The following is a 19,992-nucleotide window of genomic DNA, read 5'->3' as shown; positions in this document are numbered from 1 at the left end:
ATGGAGATTGGTGTGACTTCTCGTTGTGAGACCACATGTGAGTTTTCTGCACTGATGCATTGAAATATTTATTCCACGAGGTACAAGAGAAGCTCCAACTTAAATATTTAAGAGATCATTCAAGGATGAAGGTGACAAGGCAACCAAATACACACATCCATACAGAGGTCAAAGGTCAGAGGTGTCTGGTGATGGTGATGTCTCTGCAGGAGAACGACCCCAAGTCCTCGGGGTCCTGGTGCTTCCTCTCTGGTTGTCAGACTTGGACTCTAACCAGTGACCTACAGTGAGTCCATGGTGTGGTTGTCATGGCGATGTGTGTCATCAGAGGTGACCTGAGAGACACCGTCTGGAGGCGGCCAACTCAGAATTTTCTTTATTTGGAAAAAGTCTGAGGAAGTCTGCGTTGAATTCCACGTCCAACACGTCACGGAGAGAAAGTCAAACAAAAAACCATTTACAGTCAGATGTCAACCGGCCAAAAACAAGACAGAGATTTGGATCAGAGACAAATGGAAAGTGTCTCCGTGTCACCAAACATCTGTTGGTGTTTGTTCCATTTGTGTTTTGATCACGAGGGCTGGTTTGTGACAGACTGTCAGAGAGACCACACGGTTTTTGTTTCCATGGTGATGACACACGGTGAGACGCAGTCGGAAGACGCGCTTCCACATCGCGGTGTTCACTGATGTTTTTCTTTGTGGTGGAAATGAGGCCAACATGGAGTCAGAGCGTTGGACAGGAAGAGAGCGGCGGGCCGTTAATCTGCCGTCCAGCCCGCGCGCTCTCGACGGAGACAGAGACGTGTAATCCCTCTGTCTGCCCTGCGCAGGATTACAGCGCCTCAGCCGAACGCACAGAGCAGAGCCTGTTCTCTTCATCTTCAGACGCACAAAACAAAGTTCTGGTTACTTTCAGGTTCTGTGGAACCATGATGTCATTATTCAGAAATCCTAAAATCATTTCTCTCAACCAAACCAGTCCTCGTCAAGTCACTGTCCCCTGTTGCAACGATGGAGAGCTATAGAAATGCTGTGCATCTGTGTCTGTCCATCCGTCCGTATGTGTCTGTCTGAGCATGTGTGTCCTTCCATGCGTCCATTAATCTGTGTGTTTACGCATCTGTGCATTCTTGCATCCATCCATGTGTGTCCGTGTGTCCATCCATTCATGTATCCATCCTTGCGTGTGTCCATTTGTTCCTGTGTGCGCACCTGCGTTTGTCTGTGCACATGTCCATGCGTCCAAAACACTGCACTCCCTGTAACCTTTCAAAGCTTTGAGACAACTTTGCCAAATTTGCAGCAGGGTTGCATCCCATGAGAGTCAAGGTTGACTTTGACGATGAGTGACCTTGACCTAATTTTGAATGTCACAGTAGGGGAAGCCGGGGCCCAGTGGATCAGAAATGTTGTTTAGTGGCAGCATAAACACATTATGTATAGGTTCATAGGTTTACGTCATTCTATTGTGGAATTAATACAGCAAGTTATTATTTATAAGGCTGAGTTATTTATGTCTCCCCAAGTGTACTACAGGTGTTTAAAATCAATTCACAATGTATGATTTTTTTATAATTTATTTGTATGTTACTGCCGCAAATAAGTATTTGAACACCTGTGAAAATCAATGTTAATATTTGGAACAGTAGCCTTTGTTTGCAATTACAGAGGTCAGACGTTTCCTGTAGTTCTTGACCAAGTTTTCACACACTGCAGCAGGGATTTTGGTCCACTCCTCCATACAGATCTTCTTCAGATCTTTCAGGTTTGGAGTTTCAGCTCCCTCCAAAGATTTTCTAATGAGTTCAGGTCTGGAGACTGGCCAGGCCACTCCAGGACCTTGAAATGCTTCTTACGGAGGTCAAACATGGGCATGTCCTTGATCAGGTAAAATGTGGATGAGTCCATGACCAGGTCAAACATGGGCATGTCCTTGATCAGGTAAAATGTGGATGAGTCCTTGACCAGGTCAAACATGGGTGTGTCCTTGATCAGGTGAAATGTGGGCGTGTCCTTGACCACGTAAAACATGGGTGTGTCCTTGATCAGGTGAAATGTGGGCGTGTCCTTGACCATGCAAAACGTGGATGAGTCCTTGACCAGGTGAAATGTGGGTGAATCCATAACCACATCAAACGTGGACATGTCTTTGACCTTGACCCTCCCTCACCACATCAAAAGATATTTAGCCGAAATGTTGTCCTTGCCCACTCTTCTTTTTCAATTTGGACAGTAAGTGGATGGTCACAGTAGAAATCTTCAGTGGATTTTTGGGACATGTACCTTTTGTACCTTTGTATATCATTGTCTCGGCCTACGGGCCGAGCAGCAGTGCAGAGTACCCGACCTTCCTGGAGTCCCTGGGAGGGGTACTAGATAGTGCTCTGACTGGGGACTCCATTGTTCTGCTGGGGGATTTCAACGCCCACGTGGGCGGCAACAGTGAGACCTGGAGGGGGGTGATCGGGAAGCACGGCCTCCCCGATCTGAACCCGAGTGGTGTTCAGTTGTTGGACTTCTGTGCTAGTCACAGTTTGTCCATCATGAACACCATGTTCGAGCACAAGGGTGTCCATAAGTGCACGTGGCACCAGGACACCCTGAGCCGGAGGTCAATGATCGACTTTGTAGTCGTATCATCTGACCTTCGGCCACGTGTCTCGGACACTCGAGTGAAGAGGGGGCAGAGCTGTCGACTGATCACCACCTGGTGGTGAGTTGGATCCGCTGGGAGGGTAGGAAGCCGGTAAGACCTGGCAGGCCCAAACGTGTCGTGAGGGTCTGCTGGGAATGACTGGCGGAACCCTCTGTCAGCGAGGTCTTCAACTCCCACCTCCGGGAGAGCTTCTCCCAGATCCCGGGGGAGGTTGGAGACATGGAGTCCGAGTGGAACATGTTCTCCACCTCCATTGTCGATCCGGCTGCTCGTAGCTGTGGTCGCAAGGTCTCTGGTGCCTGTCGCGGCGGCAATCCCCGAACCCGGTGGTGGACACCGGAAGTAAGGGATGCCATCAAGCTGAAGAAGGAGTCCTACTTATCTTTGTTGGTAGGTGGGACCCCAGAGGCAGCTGACAGGTACCGGCAGGCCAAGCGTGCCACAGCCCGTGCGGTCGCAGAGGCAAAAACTCGGGTCTGCGAGGAGTTCGGGGAGGCTATGGAGGAGGACTATCGGTCGGCCTCGAAGAAATTCTGGCAAACCGTCCGACGCCTCAGGAAGCAGAAGCAGCTCTCCACCAGCACTCTTTACGGTGCGGGTGGGGAGCTGTTGACCTTGACTGGGGATGTTGTCGGGCGGCGGAAGGAGTACTTAAAGGATCTCCTCAATCCCATCATCACGCCTTCCGAAGAGGAAGCAGAGACTGGGGACTCTGAGGCAGACTCATCCATTACCCAGGCCAAAGTCACCGAGGTGGTTAGAAAGCTCCTCGGTGACAAGGCTCCTGGGGTGGATGAAATCCGTCCTGAGTACCTTAAGTCTCTGGATGTTGTGGGGCTGTCTTGGCTGACACGCATCTGCAACATCGCGTGGCGATCGGGGACAGTGCCTCTGGATTGGCAGACCGGGGTGATGGTCCCTCTGTTTAAGAAGGGGGACCGGAGGGTGTGTTCCAACTATAGGGGGATCACACTCCTCAGCCTCCCCGGTAAGGTCTATTCCAGAGTACTGGAGAGGAGAATTCAACCGATGGTCGAACCTCGGATTCAGGAGGAGCAGTGTGGTTTTCGTCCTGGTCGCGGCACACTGGACCAGCTCTACACGCTCCATCAGGTGCTCGAGGGTTCATGGGAGTTTGCCCAACCAGTCCACATGTGTTTTGTGGCTCTGGAGAAGGCATTCGACCGTGTCCCTAGGCGCACCCTGTCGGGAGTGCTTCGGGAGTCCGGGGTCCTTTGCTAAGGGCTATCCGGTCCCTGTACGACCGCAGCAGGAGCTTGGTTCGCATTGCCGGTAGTAAGTCAAGCCTGTTTCCGGTGCACGTTGGCCTCCGCCAGGGCTGCCCTTTGTCACCGGTTCTGTTCATTATTTATATGGACAGAATTTCTAGGCGCAGCCAGGGTGTAGAGGGGGTCTGGTTTGGGAACCACAGAATCTCGTCTCTGCTGTTTGCGGACGATGTGGTTGTGTTGGCTTCATCAAATCAGGACCTTCAGCGTGCACTGGGGCGGTTTGCAGCCGAGTGTGAAGCGTCCAGGATGAAAATCAGCACCTCCAAATCCGAGGCCATGGTTCTCAACCGGAAAAAGGTGCTTTTCCCTCTTCAGGTCGGTGGAGTGTCCTTGCCTCAAGTGGAGGAGTTTAAGTATCTCGGGGTCTTGTTCACGAGTGAGGGACGGATGGAGCGTGAGATCGATAGACGGATCGGTGCAGCATCTGCAGTGATGCGGTCGCTGTATCGGACCGTCGTGGTGAAGAGAGAGCTGAGTAGGGGGCAAAGCTCTCGTTTTACCGATCGATCTACGTTCTGATCCTCACCTATGGTCATGAGATTTGGCTCATGACCAAAAGAACGAGATCGCGAGTACAAGCGGCCGAGATGAGTTTCCTCCGCACGGTGGCTGGGCACTCCCTCAGAGATAGGGTGAGGAGCTCGGTCACTCGGGAGGAGCTCGGAGTCGAGCCGCTGCTCCTCCACGTCGAAAGGAGTCAGTTGAGGTGGCTCGGGCATCTTTTCCGGATGCCCCCTGGACGCCTCGCTGGAGAGGTGTTCCGGGCACGTCCCACTGGGAGGAGGCCCCGGGGAAGACCCAGGACACGCTGGAGGGACTACATCTCTCGGCTGGCTTGGGAATGCCTCGGGGTTCCCCCGGAGGAGCTGGAGGAGGTGTGTGTGGATCGGGAGGTCTTGGCGGCTTTGCTTGAGCTGCTGCCCCCGATACGCGACTCCGGATAAAGCGGAAGAAAATGGATGGATGGATGGATGGATACCTTTGTATTACTGTCCCCGTGTCAAGGCTCAAGGATGCATGGCACAGAATATGGGAGGGCACAAAATGCAGACTCGAGGACAAGGTGTTATAAGTAGAAAATAAGCTTTATCGTTTTCACAGGCTGGGGTACGGTACACGGGAAGGCAGGCAGTGAAGCTGAGGTACAGATAAGTGCTAGTCAAAAACGTGGTTAAGAGACAAGCTAGGTTCAAAAACACGGAGAGATACTGCATCAAAGACAGAGGCAAAAACAGAGTCCAGTACACAAAGCAAGGTCGTAACACACTGAGGCAAATACAATACAGAATCAGGCTGCTGGAACGTGCATACATGGATCACGATGAACTGGCAGAGGAGTGGAGAAATTGAAGGCCTTAAATACACAGGTGAGGTAATTAGATTAACAAGGTGCATGTGTGGATGAAAGTTCCAGAAGGGAGGTGTGGTTGGGTGAATCCAAGAGGAGCGAAAAGATGCAAGAGAGTGAGGGAGTGATTCAGGTGGACTGACAAAGATGAAACAAGAAACAGAAAACAAAACACAAGCTAACCATATAAGCAACGTGAAGAACACAAGAGGGCTGAAACAACTAAAAACTACATTATAAGAATCAGGAGACAAACCAGAATGGCTAACACAATGGAAACAACCATAACTGGACAGAAACAATGAATAAACCACATGACTAAAATATGAAAAACAGAAAATCCAAAAATAAACAAAACAAAAACAGACTACAGAATATAGATCAGAAAATAAATGATGAACTCAGAATGAAACTAATAACTAGAAAATTGAGCTGTGAAAAGGGGAGATAAGATAACCAACCTCACCCCGGGGTTGGAACCTGACACCCGGTGTTCACAGACATCTTCAACACCTTACTGGAGACATGCCAGGTGCCAGCATGCTTCAAAGCCTCCACCATCCTCATCTCCAAAAAACAAAGAACTTCAGGACTTAATGACTACAGACCTGTCACCCTGGCCTCTGTGGTGATGAAGACCTTCGAGCACCTTGTCCTCACATACCTCAAAGCCATCTCTGACCCCCACCTGGATCCCCTGCATAGTTTGCCTACAGAGCCAACAATTCGGTAGATAACGGTGTCCACACGGCACTCCACCTCATCCTCCAGCATCTGGACTCGCCAGGAACCTATGCCAGGATTCTATTTGTGACTTCAGTTCTGCTTTCAACACGATCATCCCAGCCCTGCTGCAAGACAAGCGCTCTCAGGTGGCGTGCCGGACTCCACCTGTAGGTGGATTACTGACTTCCTGTCCAACAGAAGGCAGGACGTGAAGCTGGGGGGGGTCACATCTCCAACACACGGTCCATCAGTACTGAGTCCCCCCAAGGCTGCGTTCTTTCCCTTCTACGCTTCTCGCTGTACACCAACAGCTGCACCTCCAGTCACCAGTGTGTGAAGCTCCTGAAGTTCACGGACAATACCATCCTCATTGGACTCATCTCTGATGGGGATGAGTCTTTCTACAGACGGGAGATCGATCACCTGGTGTCCTGGTGCAAACAGAACAACTTGGAGCTCAATGTCCAACACAGTGGAAATGGTTGTTGACTTCAGAAAGAACCCAGTCCTGACCGCCCCATCACCCTGTGTGCCTCCCCAGTCGCCATTGTGGACTCCTTCTGTTACCTGGGGATCACCATCACCCAGGACCTCAAATGGGAGCTGAACGTCAGCTCTATCATCAAGAGAGCACAACAGAAGATATACTTTCTGTGGCTGTTGAGGAAATTCAGCCTGCCAAAAACAATGATGCTGAACTTCTACACTGCCATCGCTCAGTCCATCATCTCCCCCTCCATCACTGTCTGATATGCTGCTGTCACTGTGAAGGACAGGAGCAGACTGTAGCGTATCATCCACACAGCAGAGAAGGTCATCGACTACAGTCTGCCATCCCTACAAGACCTGTACACCTCCAGGGACCTGAGGCGTGCAGGGAAGATAGTGGCCGATCCCTCTCACTCAGGACACAAACTTTTTGTCACCCTCCCCTCTGGCAGATGGCTGAGGTCCATCAGGACTAAAACCTCAAGACACAAAAATAGCTTCTTTCCATCCACAGCTAGACTTATAAATAATGCCAGAGACCCCCATTTACCCTGCTCCCCACTCCCACAAAGTACAGACTGATCATGCCTGAACTGTTTATCTGCAGGCCTGCACAGCTCCATTCCACTATATCTATTGACAATAAACTTAGCTTTGTCCATTTATTTGTTTGACTCTTTATGTCTCAGAAGTATTTTTTCTTTTTCTTTTATTGTTGTTTATGCACCATTGACACCAGATCAGATTCCTTGTACAGTGGGGGAAATAAGTATTTGATTTAGCAGGTTTTTCAACCTACAAAGAATGTAGAGGTCTGTAATTTTTATCATAGGTACACTTCAACTGTGAGAGACAGAATCTAAAAAAAATATCCAGAAAATCACATTGTATCATTTTGAAATAATTGATTTGCATTTTATTGCATGAAATAAGTATTTGATCCACTAGAAAAACAGACCTTAACAATTGGTACAGAAACATTTGTCTGCCATTACAGAGGTCAGACGTTTCTCATAGGTCTTGACCAACTTTTCACACACTGCAACAGGGATATTGGTCCAGTCCTCCATACAGATCTTCTCTAGATCTTTCAGGTTTGGAGTTTCAGCTCCCTCCAACAATTTTCTATTGAGTTCAGGTCTGCAGACTGGCCAGGCCACTCCAGGACCTTGAAATGCTTCTTACGGAGCCCCTCCTTAGTTGCTCTGGCTGTGTGTTTGGGGTCATTGTCATGCTGAAGACCCAGCCATGACCCATCTTCAATGCTCTTACTGAGGGAAGGAGGTTGTTTGCCAAAGTCTCACAATACATGAGCCCATCCATCCTCCCTTCAATACGGTGCAGTCGTCCTGTCCCCTTTGCAGAAGAGCACCCCAGAGTATGATGTTTCCACCCCCATGCTTCACGGTTGGGATGGTTTTTTGGGGTTGTTCTCATCCTCTAAACATGGTAAGGGTAAGTGGAGTTGATTCCAGAAAGCTCTATTCTGGTCTCATCTGACCACATGACCTTTTCCCCTGCCTCCTCTGGATCATCCAGATGGTCACTGGTGAACTTCAAACGGGCCTGGACATGTGCTGGCTTGAGCAGGGGCACCTTGCTGCCCTGCAGGATTTTAAACCATGACAGCATCATGTGTTACTAATGTAATCTTTGTGACTGTGGTCCCAGCTCTCTTCAGGTCATTGACCAGGTCCTCCTGTGTAGTTCTGAGCTTTCTCAGAATCATCCTTACCCCACAAAGTGAGATCTTTCATGGAATCCCAGACCGAGGGAGATTGACAGTCATCTTGTGTTTCTTCCACTTTCTAATAAATTGTTGGGAAAGTGAATGCACAGACCCACGTTAGGGGGCATAAATGAGTGGTCAGTAGGAGTTCCAATAAATAACAATTTATTATGCAAAAGTGCAAACGGGTTACGAATATGCTGAGTCCAATTAATAACAAAAATGGTGACACGTGGGCAGGCCCGAGGGTAGGAGACTCCTATCCACAGAAGAGCCGGTACCCACAAAGTTCCACCGCCAGCTGGAGGCCTCCAATACACCAGAGCCGCCAAGTCCTGGTACCCCCAGGTGGCCACCGCTCGAGGCTGTCGGACCGGTACTGCTGGCAGGAGCAAAAACAGATTAGGTGGGTGTGTGTACACCCAGCAAACAGTCAGCAAAACTCAGTAATCCTCCTGAAAGAATAAATCCAAATACTCCCAGAGTGCAGAGGAAAACTGGAAAAACGTGCAGTGTCAATTGTTATACTTAGCAAGTAAGAAGTGAGGAGTGGAGACGCCAACTCCTCCAAACTTCCCACAACCCCAGCTACAAGCTGCAAGTATATGAATCACAACTGCAAAGACTTCAGTAGCAATGAATGTGCATACAGCACAAAACGGCTGAGTAGGTTTACCTGTGTGGTAAGATGATAACTCGGCAGAGTTATGGTGTCTTCTCCAGGCTCTTATGGAGTCATGATGAGGTGATGGATGACAGGTGATGACAGTCTAATGGTGTGCACCTGGTAGTACCAACAAGGGCCAACAGGCCAGTGCGCCCTCCCGAGACCAAAAGGTGCCAGCATAGCAGGGCGCCATCTGATGGTGGGCCAGCAGTACCTCCTCTTCAGCGGCTCACACAACAGGACCCCCCCTCAACGGGTGCCTCCTGGCGCCTGCCCTGGCTTATCTGGGTGCTCCTGGTAGAAATCCGCCAGGAGGGTGGGATCCAAAATGAAGCTCCTCTTCACCCAGGAGTGTTCTTCAGGGCCATACCCTCCCAGTCTACCAGATATTGATACCCCCGGCCCCTTCGACAAACATTGAGGAGTTTCTTGATGGTCCAGGCTGGTTCTCCATCGATGATCCGGGCAGGAGGTGGCGCCAGTCCAGGGGTGCACAGGTCTGATGTGTGGTGTGGTTTTATCCGGGACACATGAAAAACAGGGTGGATACGTAGCGATGCCGGGAGTTGCAGTTTTACTGCGGCAGGGCTGATCACCTTGACTATCTTAAATGGTCCAATGAAATGGTCAGTTAGTTTTGATGAATCCGTCTGCAGAGGTATGTTCTTCGTGGACAGCCAAACCTCCTGCCCGGGCTGGTAAATTGGGGCCGGGGCACCTCGGCGGTCCGCATGGTCCTTAGCCCGCGTCCGGGCCTTCAGGAGAGCAGAACGGGCTTTCTTCCACACCCGACGGCATCTCCTGAGGTGGGCCTGGACTGAGGGCACCTCGACCTCTCCCTCGACTGCTGGAAACAACAGGGGTTGTTTCCCCAAGCAGGTTGCTACGATAGTGGATTCCGGTATGATGGTGTCCGATGGGTCCAACAGCCTTGCTTTAACTTCCTCTTCATGCACCCGGGACAGGGCATCAGACCAGACGTTCTTGGTCCCGGGGCGGTAGGTGATCATGAAGTTAAAGAGTCCGAAAAACAATGACCACCGGGCTTGCCTGGGGTTCAGCCACTTAGCAGTCTGGATATATTCCAGGTTCCGGTGGTCAGTGAGAACCACAAATGGGACCACAGCTCCCTCCAACAGATGTCTCCACTCCTCAAGGGCCTCTTTCACAGCCAGGAGTTCCCGATTGCCAACGTCATAGTTCAGTTCGGCGGGGGTTAACCTGCGGGAGAAGTAAGCACAAGGGTGGAGAACACTATCGGACTCCCTGCTCTGGGACAGCACGGCTCCTATCCCTGAGTCATCCACTTCAACAATAAACTGGCGGCTAGGATCGGGCTGCACCAGAACTGGTGCAGTTGAAAACCAGTGTTTCAACTCCCTAAACGCGGCTTCGCACTGATCTGACCAGGTGAAGGGGACTTTGGTGGAGGTCAGGGCTGTAAGGGGGCTAACTACCTGACTATAGCCCTTAATGAACCTCCTGTAAAAATTGGCAAACCCGAGGAACTGTTGCAGCTTCCTACGATTTACTGGTTGGGGCCAATCTCTCACCGCAGCTACCTTAGCCGGATCGGGTGCGATGGAGTTGGAGGAGATAATGAACCCCAAGAAGGACAAAGAGGTGCAGTGGAACTCGCACTTCTCGGCCTTCACAAACAGCCGGTTCTCCAATAACCGCTGAAGGACCTGACGGACATGCTTAACATGAGTCTCAGAGTCCTGAGAGAAAATGAGGATATCGTCTATATATACGAAGACGAATCGGTGTAGGAAATCCCGCAAAACGTCGTTAACCAAAGCCTGAAACGTCGCGGGGGTGTTGGTGAGACCGAACGGCATGACCAGATACTCAAAGTGCGCTAAGGGGGTGTTAAATGCCATCTTCCATTTGTCTCCCTTCCGTATCCGAACCAGATGGTAAGCATTCCTAAGATCCAGTTTTGTGAAAATTTTGGCTCCATGCAGGGGCGTGAACACTGAATCTAATAGAGGTAACGGGTATCGGTTGCGAACCGTGATCTCGTTCAGCTCTCTATAATCAATGCATGGACGGAGACCGCCGTCCTTCTTGCCCACAAAAAAGAAACCTGCACCTAACGGGGATGAAGAATTTCGGATTAGCCCGACAGCTAATGAGTCCCGGATGTAGGTCTCCATTGATTCGCGTTCAGCATGTGAGAGGTTGTACAGTCTGCTGGATGGATACTTAGCGCCTGGAACCAAATCAATGGCACAATCATACGGTCAATGTGGCGGCAGGGTGAGTGCCAGATCCTTGCTGAAGATGTCAGCAAGGTCATGATACTCAGCCGGCACCTCCGTCAGATTGGGGGGGACTCTGACCTCCTCTTTAACTTCATCACCAGGTGGCACCGAGGATCTTAAACACTCCCAGTGGCAGGTTTCGCTCCATTGAGCCACAGCTCCAGATGGCCAATCAATCCGGGGATTGTGCTTTACCATCCATGGAAAGCCCAAAATTATCCTGGAGGTAGAAGGTGTTACAAAGAACACAATCTCCTCCCTGTGATTCACAGAGACAACCAAGGTTAAAGGCTGTGTCTGGTGTGTGATTTCTGGTAGTAGGGTGCCATCTAGCACCCGCACCTTTAATGGTGAAGGAACGGCCACCAGAGGGAGCCCTACAGCCTTAGCCCACCTACTATCCAGTAGGTTCTCTTCCGATCCTATGTCAATCAGTGCTGGAGCGGTAAGGGTTAAATCCCCACAGAGGATTGTGACTGGGAGTCGTGCGCATTTGGGTGGGACACCTGTGTGGTTTGTATGGCTCACTTTTAGCCCAGTCTCTAAGGTTGAGCTTTGGTGTTTAACCGCCTGGGGCCCCTTATTCTGCGCATGGTCATTCGAGCCGCAGTAAACACACTCTCCACATGCCAGCCTCCTTTGTTTTAAATGAGGTGGGCTTCATAGATAATTGGCAAAGCTTCTGGGGAAAACCTGGTCTTGTTAGGAGAGACGGCATCCATCCCACTTTGGATGGAGCAGCTCTCATTTCTAGAAATCTGGCTAATTTTCTTAAATCCTCCAAACCGTGACTATCCAGGGTTGGGACCAGGAAGCAGAGTTGTAGTCTTACACACCTCTCTGCAGCTTCTCTCCCCCTGCCATCCCCTCATTACCCCATCCCCGTAGAGACGGTGCCTGCTCCCAGACTACCAATAACCAGCAAAAATCTATTTAAGCATAAAAATTCAAAAAGAAAAAATAATATAGCACCTTCTACTGCACCACAGACTAAAACAATTAAATGTGGTCTATTAAACATTAGGTCTCTCTCTTCTAAGTCCCTGTTGGTAAATGATATAATAATTGATCAACATATTGATTTATTCTGCCTAACAGAAACCTGGTTACAGCAGGATGAATATGTTAGTTTAAATGAGTCAACACCCCCGAGTCACACTAACTGTCAGAATGCTCGTAGCACGGGCCGGGGCGGTGGATTAGCAGCAATCTTCCATTCCAGCTTATTAATTAATCAAAAACCCAGACAGAGCTTTAATTCATTTGAAAGCTTGTCTCTTAGTCTTGTCCATCCAAATTGGAAGTCCCAAAAACCAGTTTTATTTGTTATTATCTATCGTCCACCTGGTCGTTACTGTGAGTTTCTCTGTGAATTTTCAGACCTTTTGTCTGACTTAGTGCTTAGCTCAGATAAGATAATTATAGTGGGCGATTTTAACATCCACACAGATGCTGAGAATGACAGCCTCAACACTGCATTTAATCTATTATTAGACTCTATTGGCTTTGCTCAAAAAGTAAATGAGTCCACCCACCACTTTAATCATATCTTAGATCTTGTTCTGACTTATGGTATGGAAATAGAAGACTTAACAGTATTCCCTGAAAACTCCCTTCTGTCTGATCATTTTTTAATAACATTTACATTTACTCTGATGGACTACCCAGCAGTAGGGAATAAGTTTCATTACACTAGAAGTCTTTCAGAAAGCGCTGTAACTAGGTTTAAGGATATGATTCCTTCTTTATGTTCTCTAATGCCATATAACAACACAGTGCAGAGTAGCTACCTAAACTCTGTAAGGGAGATAGAGTATCTCGTCAATAGTTTTACATCCTCATTGAAGACAACTTTGGATGCTGTAGCTCCTCTGAAAAAGAGAGCTTTAAATCAGAAGTGTCTGACTCCATGGTATAACTCTCAAACTCGTAGCTTAAAGCAGATAACCCGTAAGTTGGAGAGGAAATGGCGTCTCACTAATTTAGAAGATCTTCACTTAGCCTGGAAAAAGAGTCTGTTGCTCTATAAAAAAGCCCTCCGTAAAGCTAGGACATCTTTCTACTCATCACTAATTGAAGAAAATAAGAACAACCCCAGGTTTCTTTTCAGCACTGTAGCCAGGCTGACAAAGAGTCAGAGCTCTATTGAGCTGAGTATTCCATTATCTTTAACTAGTAATGAGTTCATGACTTTCTTTGCTAACAAAATTTTAACTATTAGAGAAAAAATTACTCATAACCATCCCAAAGACGTATCGTTATCTTTGGCTGCTTTCAGTGATGCCGGTATTTGGTTAGACTCTTTCTCTCCGATTGTTCTGTCTGAGTTATTTTCATTAGTTACTTCATCCAAACCATCAACATGTTTATTAGACCCCATTCCTACCAGGCTGCTCAAGGAAGCCCTACCATTATTTAATGCTTCGATCTTAAATATGATCAATCTATCTTTGTTAGTTGGCTATGTACCACAGGCTTTTAAGGTGGCAGTAATTAAACCATTACTTAAAAAGCCATCACTTGACCCAGCTATCTTAGCTAATTATAGGCCAATCTCCAACCTTCCTTTTCTCTCAAAAATTCTTGAAAGGGTAGTTGTAAAACAGCTAACTGATCATCTGCAGAGGAATGGTCTATTTGAAGAGTTTCAGTCAGGTTTTAGAATTCATCATAGTACAGAAACAGCATTAGTGAAGGTTACAAATGATCTTCTTATGGCCTCGGACAGTGGACTCATCTCTGTGCTTGTTCTGTTAGACCTCAGTGCTGCTTTTGATACTGTTGACCATAAAATTTTATTACAGAGATTAGAGCATGCCATAGGTATTAAAGGCACTGCGCTGCGGTGGTTTGAATCATATTTGTCTAATAGATTACAATTTGTTCATGTAAATGGGGAATCTTCTTCACAGACTAAAGTTAATTATGGAGTTCCACAAGGTTCTGTGCTAGGACCAATTTTATTCACTTTATATATGCTTCCCTTAGGCAGTATTATTAGACGGTATTGCTTAAATTTTCATTGTTACGCAGATGATACCCAGCTTTATCTATCCATGAAGCCAGAGGACACACACCAATTAGCTAAACTGCAGGATTGTCTTACAGACATAAAGACATGGATGACCTCTAATTTCCTGCTTTTAAACTCAGATAAAACTGAAGTTATTGTTCTTGGCCCCACAAATCTTAGAAACATGGTGTCTAACCAGATCCTTACTCTGGATGGCATTACCCTGACCTCTAGTAATACTGTGAGAAATCTTGGAGTCATTTTTGATCAGGATATGTCATTCAAAGCGCATATTAAACAAATATGTAGGACTGCTTTTTTGCATTTGCGCAATATCTCTAAAATCAGAAAGGTCTTGTCTCAGAGTGATGCTGAAAAACTAATTCATGCATTTATTTCCTCTAGGCTGGACTATTGTAATTCATTATTATCAGGTTGTCCTAAAAGTTCCCTGAAAAGCCTTCAGTTAATTCAAAATGCTGCAGCTAGAGTGCTGACGGGGACTAGAAGGAGAGAGCATATCTCACCCATATTGGCCTCTCTTCATTGGCTTCCTGTTAATTCTAGAATAGAATTTAAAATTCTTCTTCTTACTTATAAGGTTTTGAATAATCAGGTCCCATCTTATCTTAGGGACCTCGTAGTACCATATCACCCCAATAGAGCGCTTCGCTCTCAGACTGCAGGCTTACTTGTAGTTCCTAGGGTTTGTAAGAGTAGAATGGGAGGCAGAGCCTTCAGCTTTCAGGCTCCTCTCCTGTGGAACCAGCTCCCAATTCAGATCAGGGAGACAGACACCCTCTCTACTTTTAAGATTAGGCTTAAAACTTTCCTTTTTGCTAAAGCTTATAGTTAGGGCTGGATCAGGTGACCCTGAACCATCCCTTAGTTATGCTGCTATAGACGTAGACTGCTGGGGGGTTCCCATGATGCACTGTTTCTTTCTCTTTTTGCTCTGTATGCACCACTCTGCATTTAATCATTAGTGATCGATCTCTGCTCCCCTCCACAGCATGTCTTTTTCCTGGTTCTCTCCCTCAGCCCCAACCAGTCCCAGCAGAAGACTGCCCCTCCCTGAGCCTGGTTCTGCTGGAGGTTTCTTCCTGTTAAAAGGGAGTTTTTCCTTCCCACTGTAGCCAAGTGCTTGCTCACAGGGGGTCGTTTTGACCGTTGGGGTTTTACATAATTATTGTATGGCCTTGACTTACAATATAAAGCGCCTTGGGGCAACTGTTTGTTCCTGCCCCCCACCACACACCCCACCCCAGTCCCCGCTCACACCACACCCCCCAAGCTGCTGGAGGCGTGACTCATGTTGCGGTGGCCATCACCCACTTTGCCTCATTTCGGATGATGGACTGCTTCAAGTTTAAAGCACATAAACAATGTCAAATATATATGTGTTGTCTTTAATTTTGATGTGTGCCATTATTACAGTAAACAAGTAATAATTGTGGATTAATTGGTGTATTTTATCTGAGGTAATTGGAGTGTAAACTTAATCTCATTGTTGAATTTGTGATGACAATGACAATAAATCTCATTCATTCAATTCATTCATTCAATTCAAGTGTAACCGATAATCCCCAAAACCTAACGTGATAACACAGAATGACTAAGCAGCAAGAAAAATAAAAGCAGAGACTAAACAAGAACAGAACTTAATGTGGCTGAAGTATAACAGATAATATAACCAAGACTAAAGTGGAAAAACAGCAAAAAAAAAAAAACCTCAGGGTCAGACAGAAGGACAAAGAGAGGGAAACAGACAAAGACTGGGGTACAAAACCTGATTCTGAGCAGGCCCTGGGCCAAAGCATGACAAATTATAGAAATAATTCAGGTAAAAATAAATTTAGAAGCTTCAACACGTAATATTTGTCATCTACTTGATACTGGGGCTTAGTAAATCACTTTCTAGACTGATTCACTGTGGCCTGATTCACTGTGCCCCGGGTGCAGGTGACACACATGAGTCATGTTATCAACTAGCTGATAACACATGCTCATCAGATGGACAGTGTAGTCTTCTAACTTTGTCTAAATATTTGCTCATTTTGAAATGGATTGTTGTGTGTGGGCCGCCAGAAGAGGAGGTACTGCTGGCCCACCACCAGAGGGCGCCCTGCCTGAAGTGCGGGCTTCAGGCACGAGAGGGCGCTGCCGCCATGGACACAGCCGGGGGTGACAGCTGTCACTCATTACCTCTTGACAGCTGTCACCCATCTACTCAACGTCCTCTCACTCCATAAAGACCAGACGTCATCTCCACCTCGTTGCCGAGATATCATACTTCATTGGAGGTAATATCCTCAGCCTTTTTGTGGTATTTTGTAAATCAGTTTATTGTGAGTGTTTGCAGGAGTACCGGTCCTTTTTGTGGAGGCTGTGCAAGACGGCACTCTTTTTCCTCTGAGGGATCGCTGCAAGTATTGAGTGAGAGGTGGAGGTGGCATTCCCACCGTTGTTGTTACTGGGTGTACACACACCCACACTTGACTGTCTTTGTTTTTCGCCAGCAGTACCAGATCCGACAGTCGGGGACGGTGATCACCTGGGAATTCGGGACTTGGCGGCTCCAGTATTCACCAGGTTCTGTGGCAGCGGAAATCGTGTGGTTCCGGCTCTTCTCAGGACAGACGTCTTCTATCCTCGAGCCTGCCCACACGTCACCTTTGTGGATTGACTGTAATTATATTCTGAGATTGTCTGTATGTTCGTTGTGCACATTTCACAACATTAAATTGTTACCTTTTGGCTCATCTATTGGCCGTTCTTTTGTGCCCCCTGTTGTGGGTCCGTGTCACTACACTTTCCCAACATGGATGCCTTCAACACATTTCAAAAAATTGGGACAGGGGCAACAAAAGCCTGGGAAAGTTGATGAATGCTCAAAGAGCAGGTTAATTGGAAAAAGGTGAGTGTCATGGTTGGGTATAAAGAGCATCCCCAAAAGGCTCAGCCGTTCACAAGCAAAGATGGGGTGACGATCATCACTTTGTGAACAACTGCGTGAAAAAAAAGTCCAACAGTTTAAGAACAGTGTTTCTCAACATTCAATTGCAAGGAATTTAGGGATTCCATCATCTACAGTCCATAATATAATCAGAAGATTCAGAGAATCTACACGTAGCTGGCAAGGCTGAAAACCAACATTGAATGCCGTGACCTTCAATCCCTCAGGCGGCACTGCATTAAAAACCGACATCATTGTGTAAAGGATCTTACCGCGTGGGCTCAGGAACACTTCAGAAAAACATTGTCAGTTAACACAGTTTGTTGTTACATCTACAAGTGCAAGTTAAAACTCTACCATGCAAAGTGAAAGCCAAACATCAACAACATCCAGAAACGCCGCCACCTTCTCTGGGCCCGAGCTCATTTGAAACGCAAAGTGGAAAAGTGTGCTGTGGTCTGATGAGTCCACATTTCAAATTATTTTTGGAAATCATGGACGTCGTGTCCTCCAGACAAAAGAGGAAAAAGACCATCCACATTGTTACCAGTGCAAAGTTCAAAAGCCAGCATCTGTGATGGTATGGGGGGGGTGTTAGTGCCCATGACATGGACAACTTACACATCTGTGATGGTATGGGGGTGTGTTAGTGCCCATGGCATGGACAACTTACACATCTGTGATGGTATGGGGGTGTGTTAGTGCCCATGGCATGGACAACTTACACATCTGTGATGGTATGGGGGTGTGTTAGTGCCCATGGCATGGACAACTTACACATCTGTGATGGTATGGGGGGGTGTTAGTGCCCATGACATGGACAACTTACACATCTGTGATGGCACCATCAATGCTGAAAGGTACATCCAGGTTTTGGAGCAACACATGCTGCCATTCAAGCAACGTCTTTTTCAGGGACGTCCCTGCTTATTTCAGCAAGACAATGCCAAGACACATTCTGCACGTGTTACAACAGCGTGGCTTCGTAGTAAAAGAGTGCAGGTACTAGACTGGCCTGCCTGCAGTCCAGACCTGTCGCCCATTGAAAATGTGTGGGGCATTATGAAGCGCAAAATACGACAACGGAGACCCCGAACTGTTGAACAACTGAAATCGTACATCAAGCAAGAATGGGAAAGAATTCCACCTACAAAGCTTCAACAATTAGTGTCCTCAGTTCCCAAACGCTTATTGAGTGTTGTTAGAAGGAAAGGTGATATAACACAGTGGGAAACATACCACTGTCCCAGCTTTTTAGAAATGTGTTGCAGGCATCCATTTCAAAATGAACAAATATTTACACAAAAACAAAGTGTATCAGTTTGAACATTAAATATCTTGTCTTTGTGGTGTATTCAATTGAATATAGGTAGAAGAGGATTTGAAAATCATTGTATTCTGTTTTTATTTCCATTTTACACAACGTCCCAACTTCATTGGAATTGGGGTTGTATTCGTTATTCTTTTGCCACATTGTGAGTTCCATTCTAGTTTAGTCTTAGCCTTTAATTTTCTTGTTGATCTCTTTTCAGTTCTTACGTTTGTTTCTTGGGTTTATTCTTTGTCTCTTTCATGTTGGGTTCTCTTTATCTGTATTTTTCAGGCTTTTGTTATTTCTCATCTTTGTTTAGATATCTGGTTTTATCACTGTTGATGTAACTGTCACATTTCCGTGGCTTCTGCTCTGGTCTGTCACACCCACCTGTCACTGAACGCTCTTGTCTCTTCTCTTCTCTGGTCCGGGCCACAACCCCTTCCTGAGCATTCCCCACACCTGCGGCTCATTTTCTGTAATTACCTCCTGTGTTATTTAAGCCTCATGTGTTTAGTCAGCCTTTGCCAGTTTGTTGAACTATATGTCTTTGTTCCAGGCTTGTACCACAGCCTTGTTTAGCCGTTGTTCGATTGCCTGACCATGTTTGACCCAGCTTTGTTTTTTGGACCTTGCTTCTGTCTCTGCCTGGAATATCTGGACTGTCGGCTGTCAGTTAAAGTTAAAATTAACAAGTTGTTTCCTACCATATCAGATGCTGCTGGTGGAGTTCTGATGATGGGAAGAAAGTTTGACCATATTACCTGTTTTTTGGGTTTTTTTTCACAGGCTTCTTGCCCATATGAGGTCAGATTTTAAGTTTTTGTTATTAACATACAAACTCTTTGATGGATGAGTGCCTCCCTATCTGGCTGATCAAAGTAAATCTTACATACTGTGTGATACAAAGGTCAAAAAGAGGTCAGCAGGTCACAGAATGTTCTCTTATCATGCACCTGTTCATAATCTCAGACATATCTTGGGGTGATCAGTCGTATTAGTTTCAGGGTTTATCACAACGGCTTCTGATGGATCAAAATCGATCAGCAAATATCTTTTTATGTTGGATTCTTTCAGTTGGAGTATTTTATGAATGATAAATATTGACATGAAAACTGTATCGTGGTTGGTACCAGCTCTGAGATTAGATTATGCATCAGTAAAGATCTGCATCTTTTAGGACAGATCCAGATTGACTGAAACATTTCATGACACAGCAAATACATTATTTATTTTTTTGTGTATGTTTATCAAGTTGATGACTGATATGATAAATGTGATTGAGCATCTTCCTCGTGCAGGTCTATGCCATCCTGGTTAGCCATCCTCCTCAGTCCAACGATCACCTGACCCCGACGCCTGTCTCCTACACCGCCGGATTCTACAGAATCCCTGTGGTTGGCCTGACGACACGTATGTCCATCTACTCTGACAAGGTAACTTCCTGTTTCACATTCATCATTACTTCTAACGCTGCAGCGTTATTCTTTTGCTTCAGCTTATTCTTTGTATGAATTCTTCAAATGTTACCACCA

The 19,992-nt window shown here is 46.8% G+C and overlaps 1 protein-coding gene across 2 annotated transcripts in view; it reads left to right on the top strand.

The window, feature by feature from the left end:
* The window catches only part of LOC117511350 (glutamate receptor ionotropic, NMDA 1-like), a 170,047-nt gene that overhangs the window by 23,181 nt on the left and 126,874 nt on the right, over positions 1 to 19,992 (top strand). For both annotated transcript variants that reach the window (XM_034171389.1, XM_034171388.1), the window contains exon 3: positions 19,759 to 19,893. In XM_034171389.1, coding sequence (XP_034027280.1) covers positions 19,759 to 19,893 — 135 coding nt within the window. The remainder of the gene's footprint in view (positions 1 to 19,758; positions 19,894 to 19,992) is intronic.

The sequence above is a fragment of the Thalassophryne amazonica genome, chromosome 5 (genome assembly GCF_902500255.1).
Source record: "Thalassophryne amazonica chromosome 5, fThaAma1.1, whole genome shotgun sequence".
NCBI classification, from domain to species: domain Eukaryota; kingdom Metazoa; phylum Chordata; class Actinopteri; order Batrachoidiformes; family Batrachoididae; genus Thalassophryne; species Thalassophryne amazonica.
The sequence above is the reverse complement of the archived record's forward strand: the minus strand, read 5'-3'. Positions and strand labels throughout refer to the sequence as shown.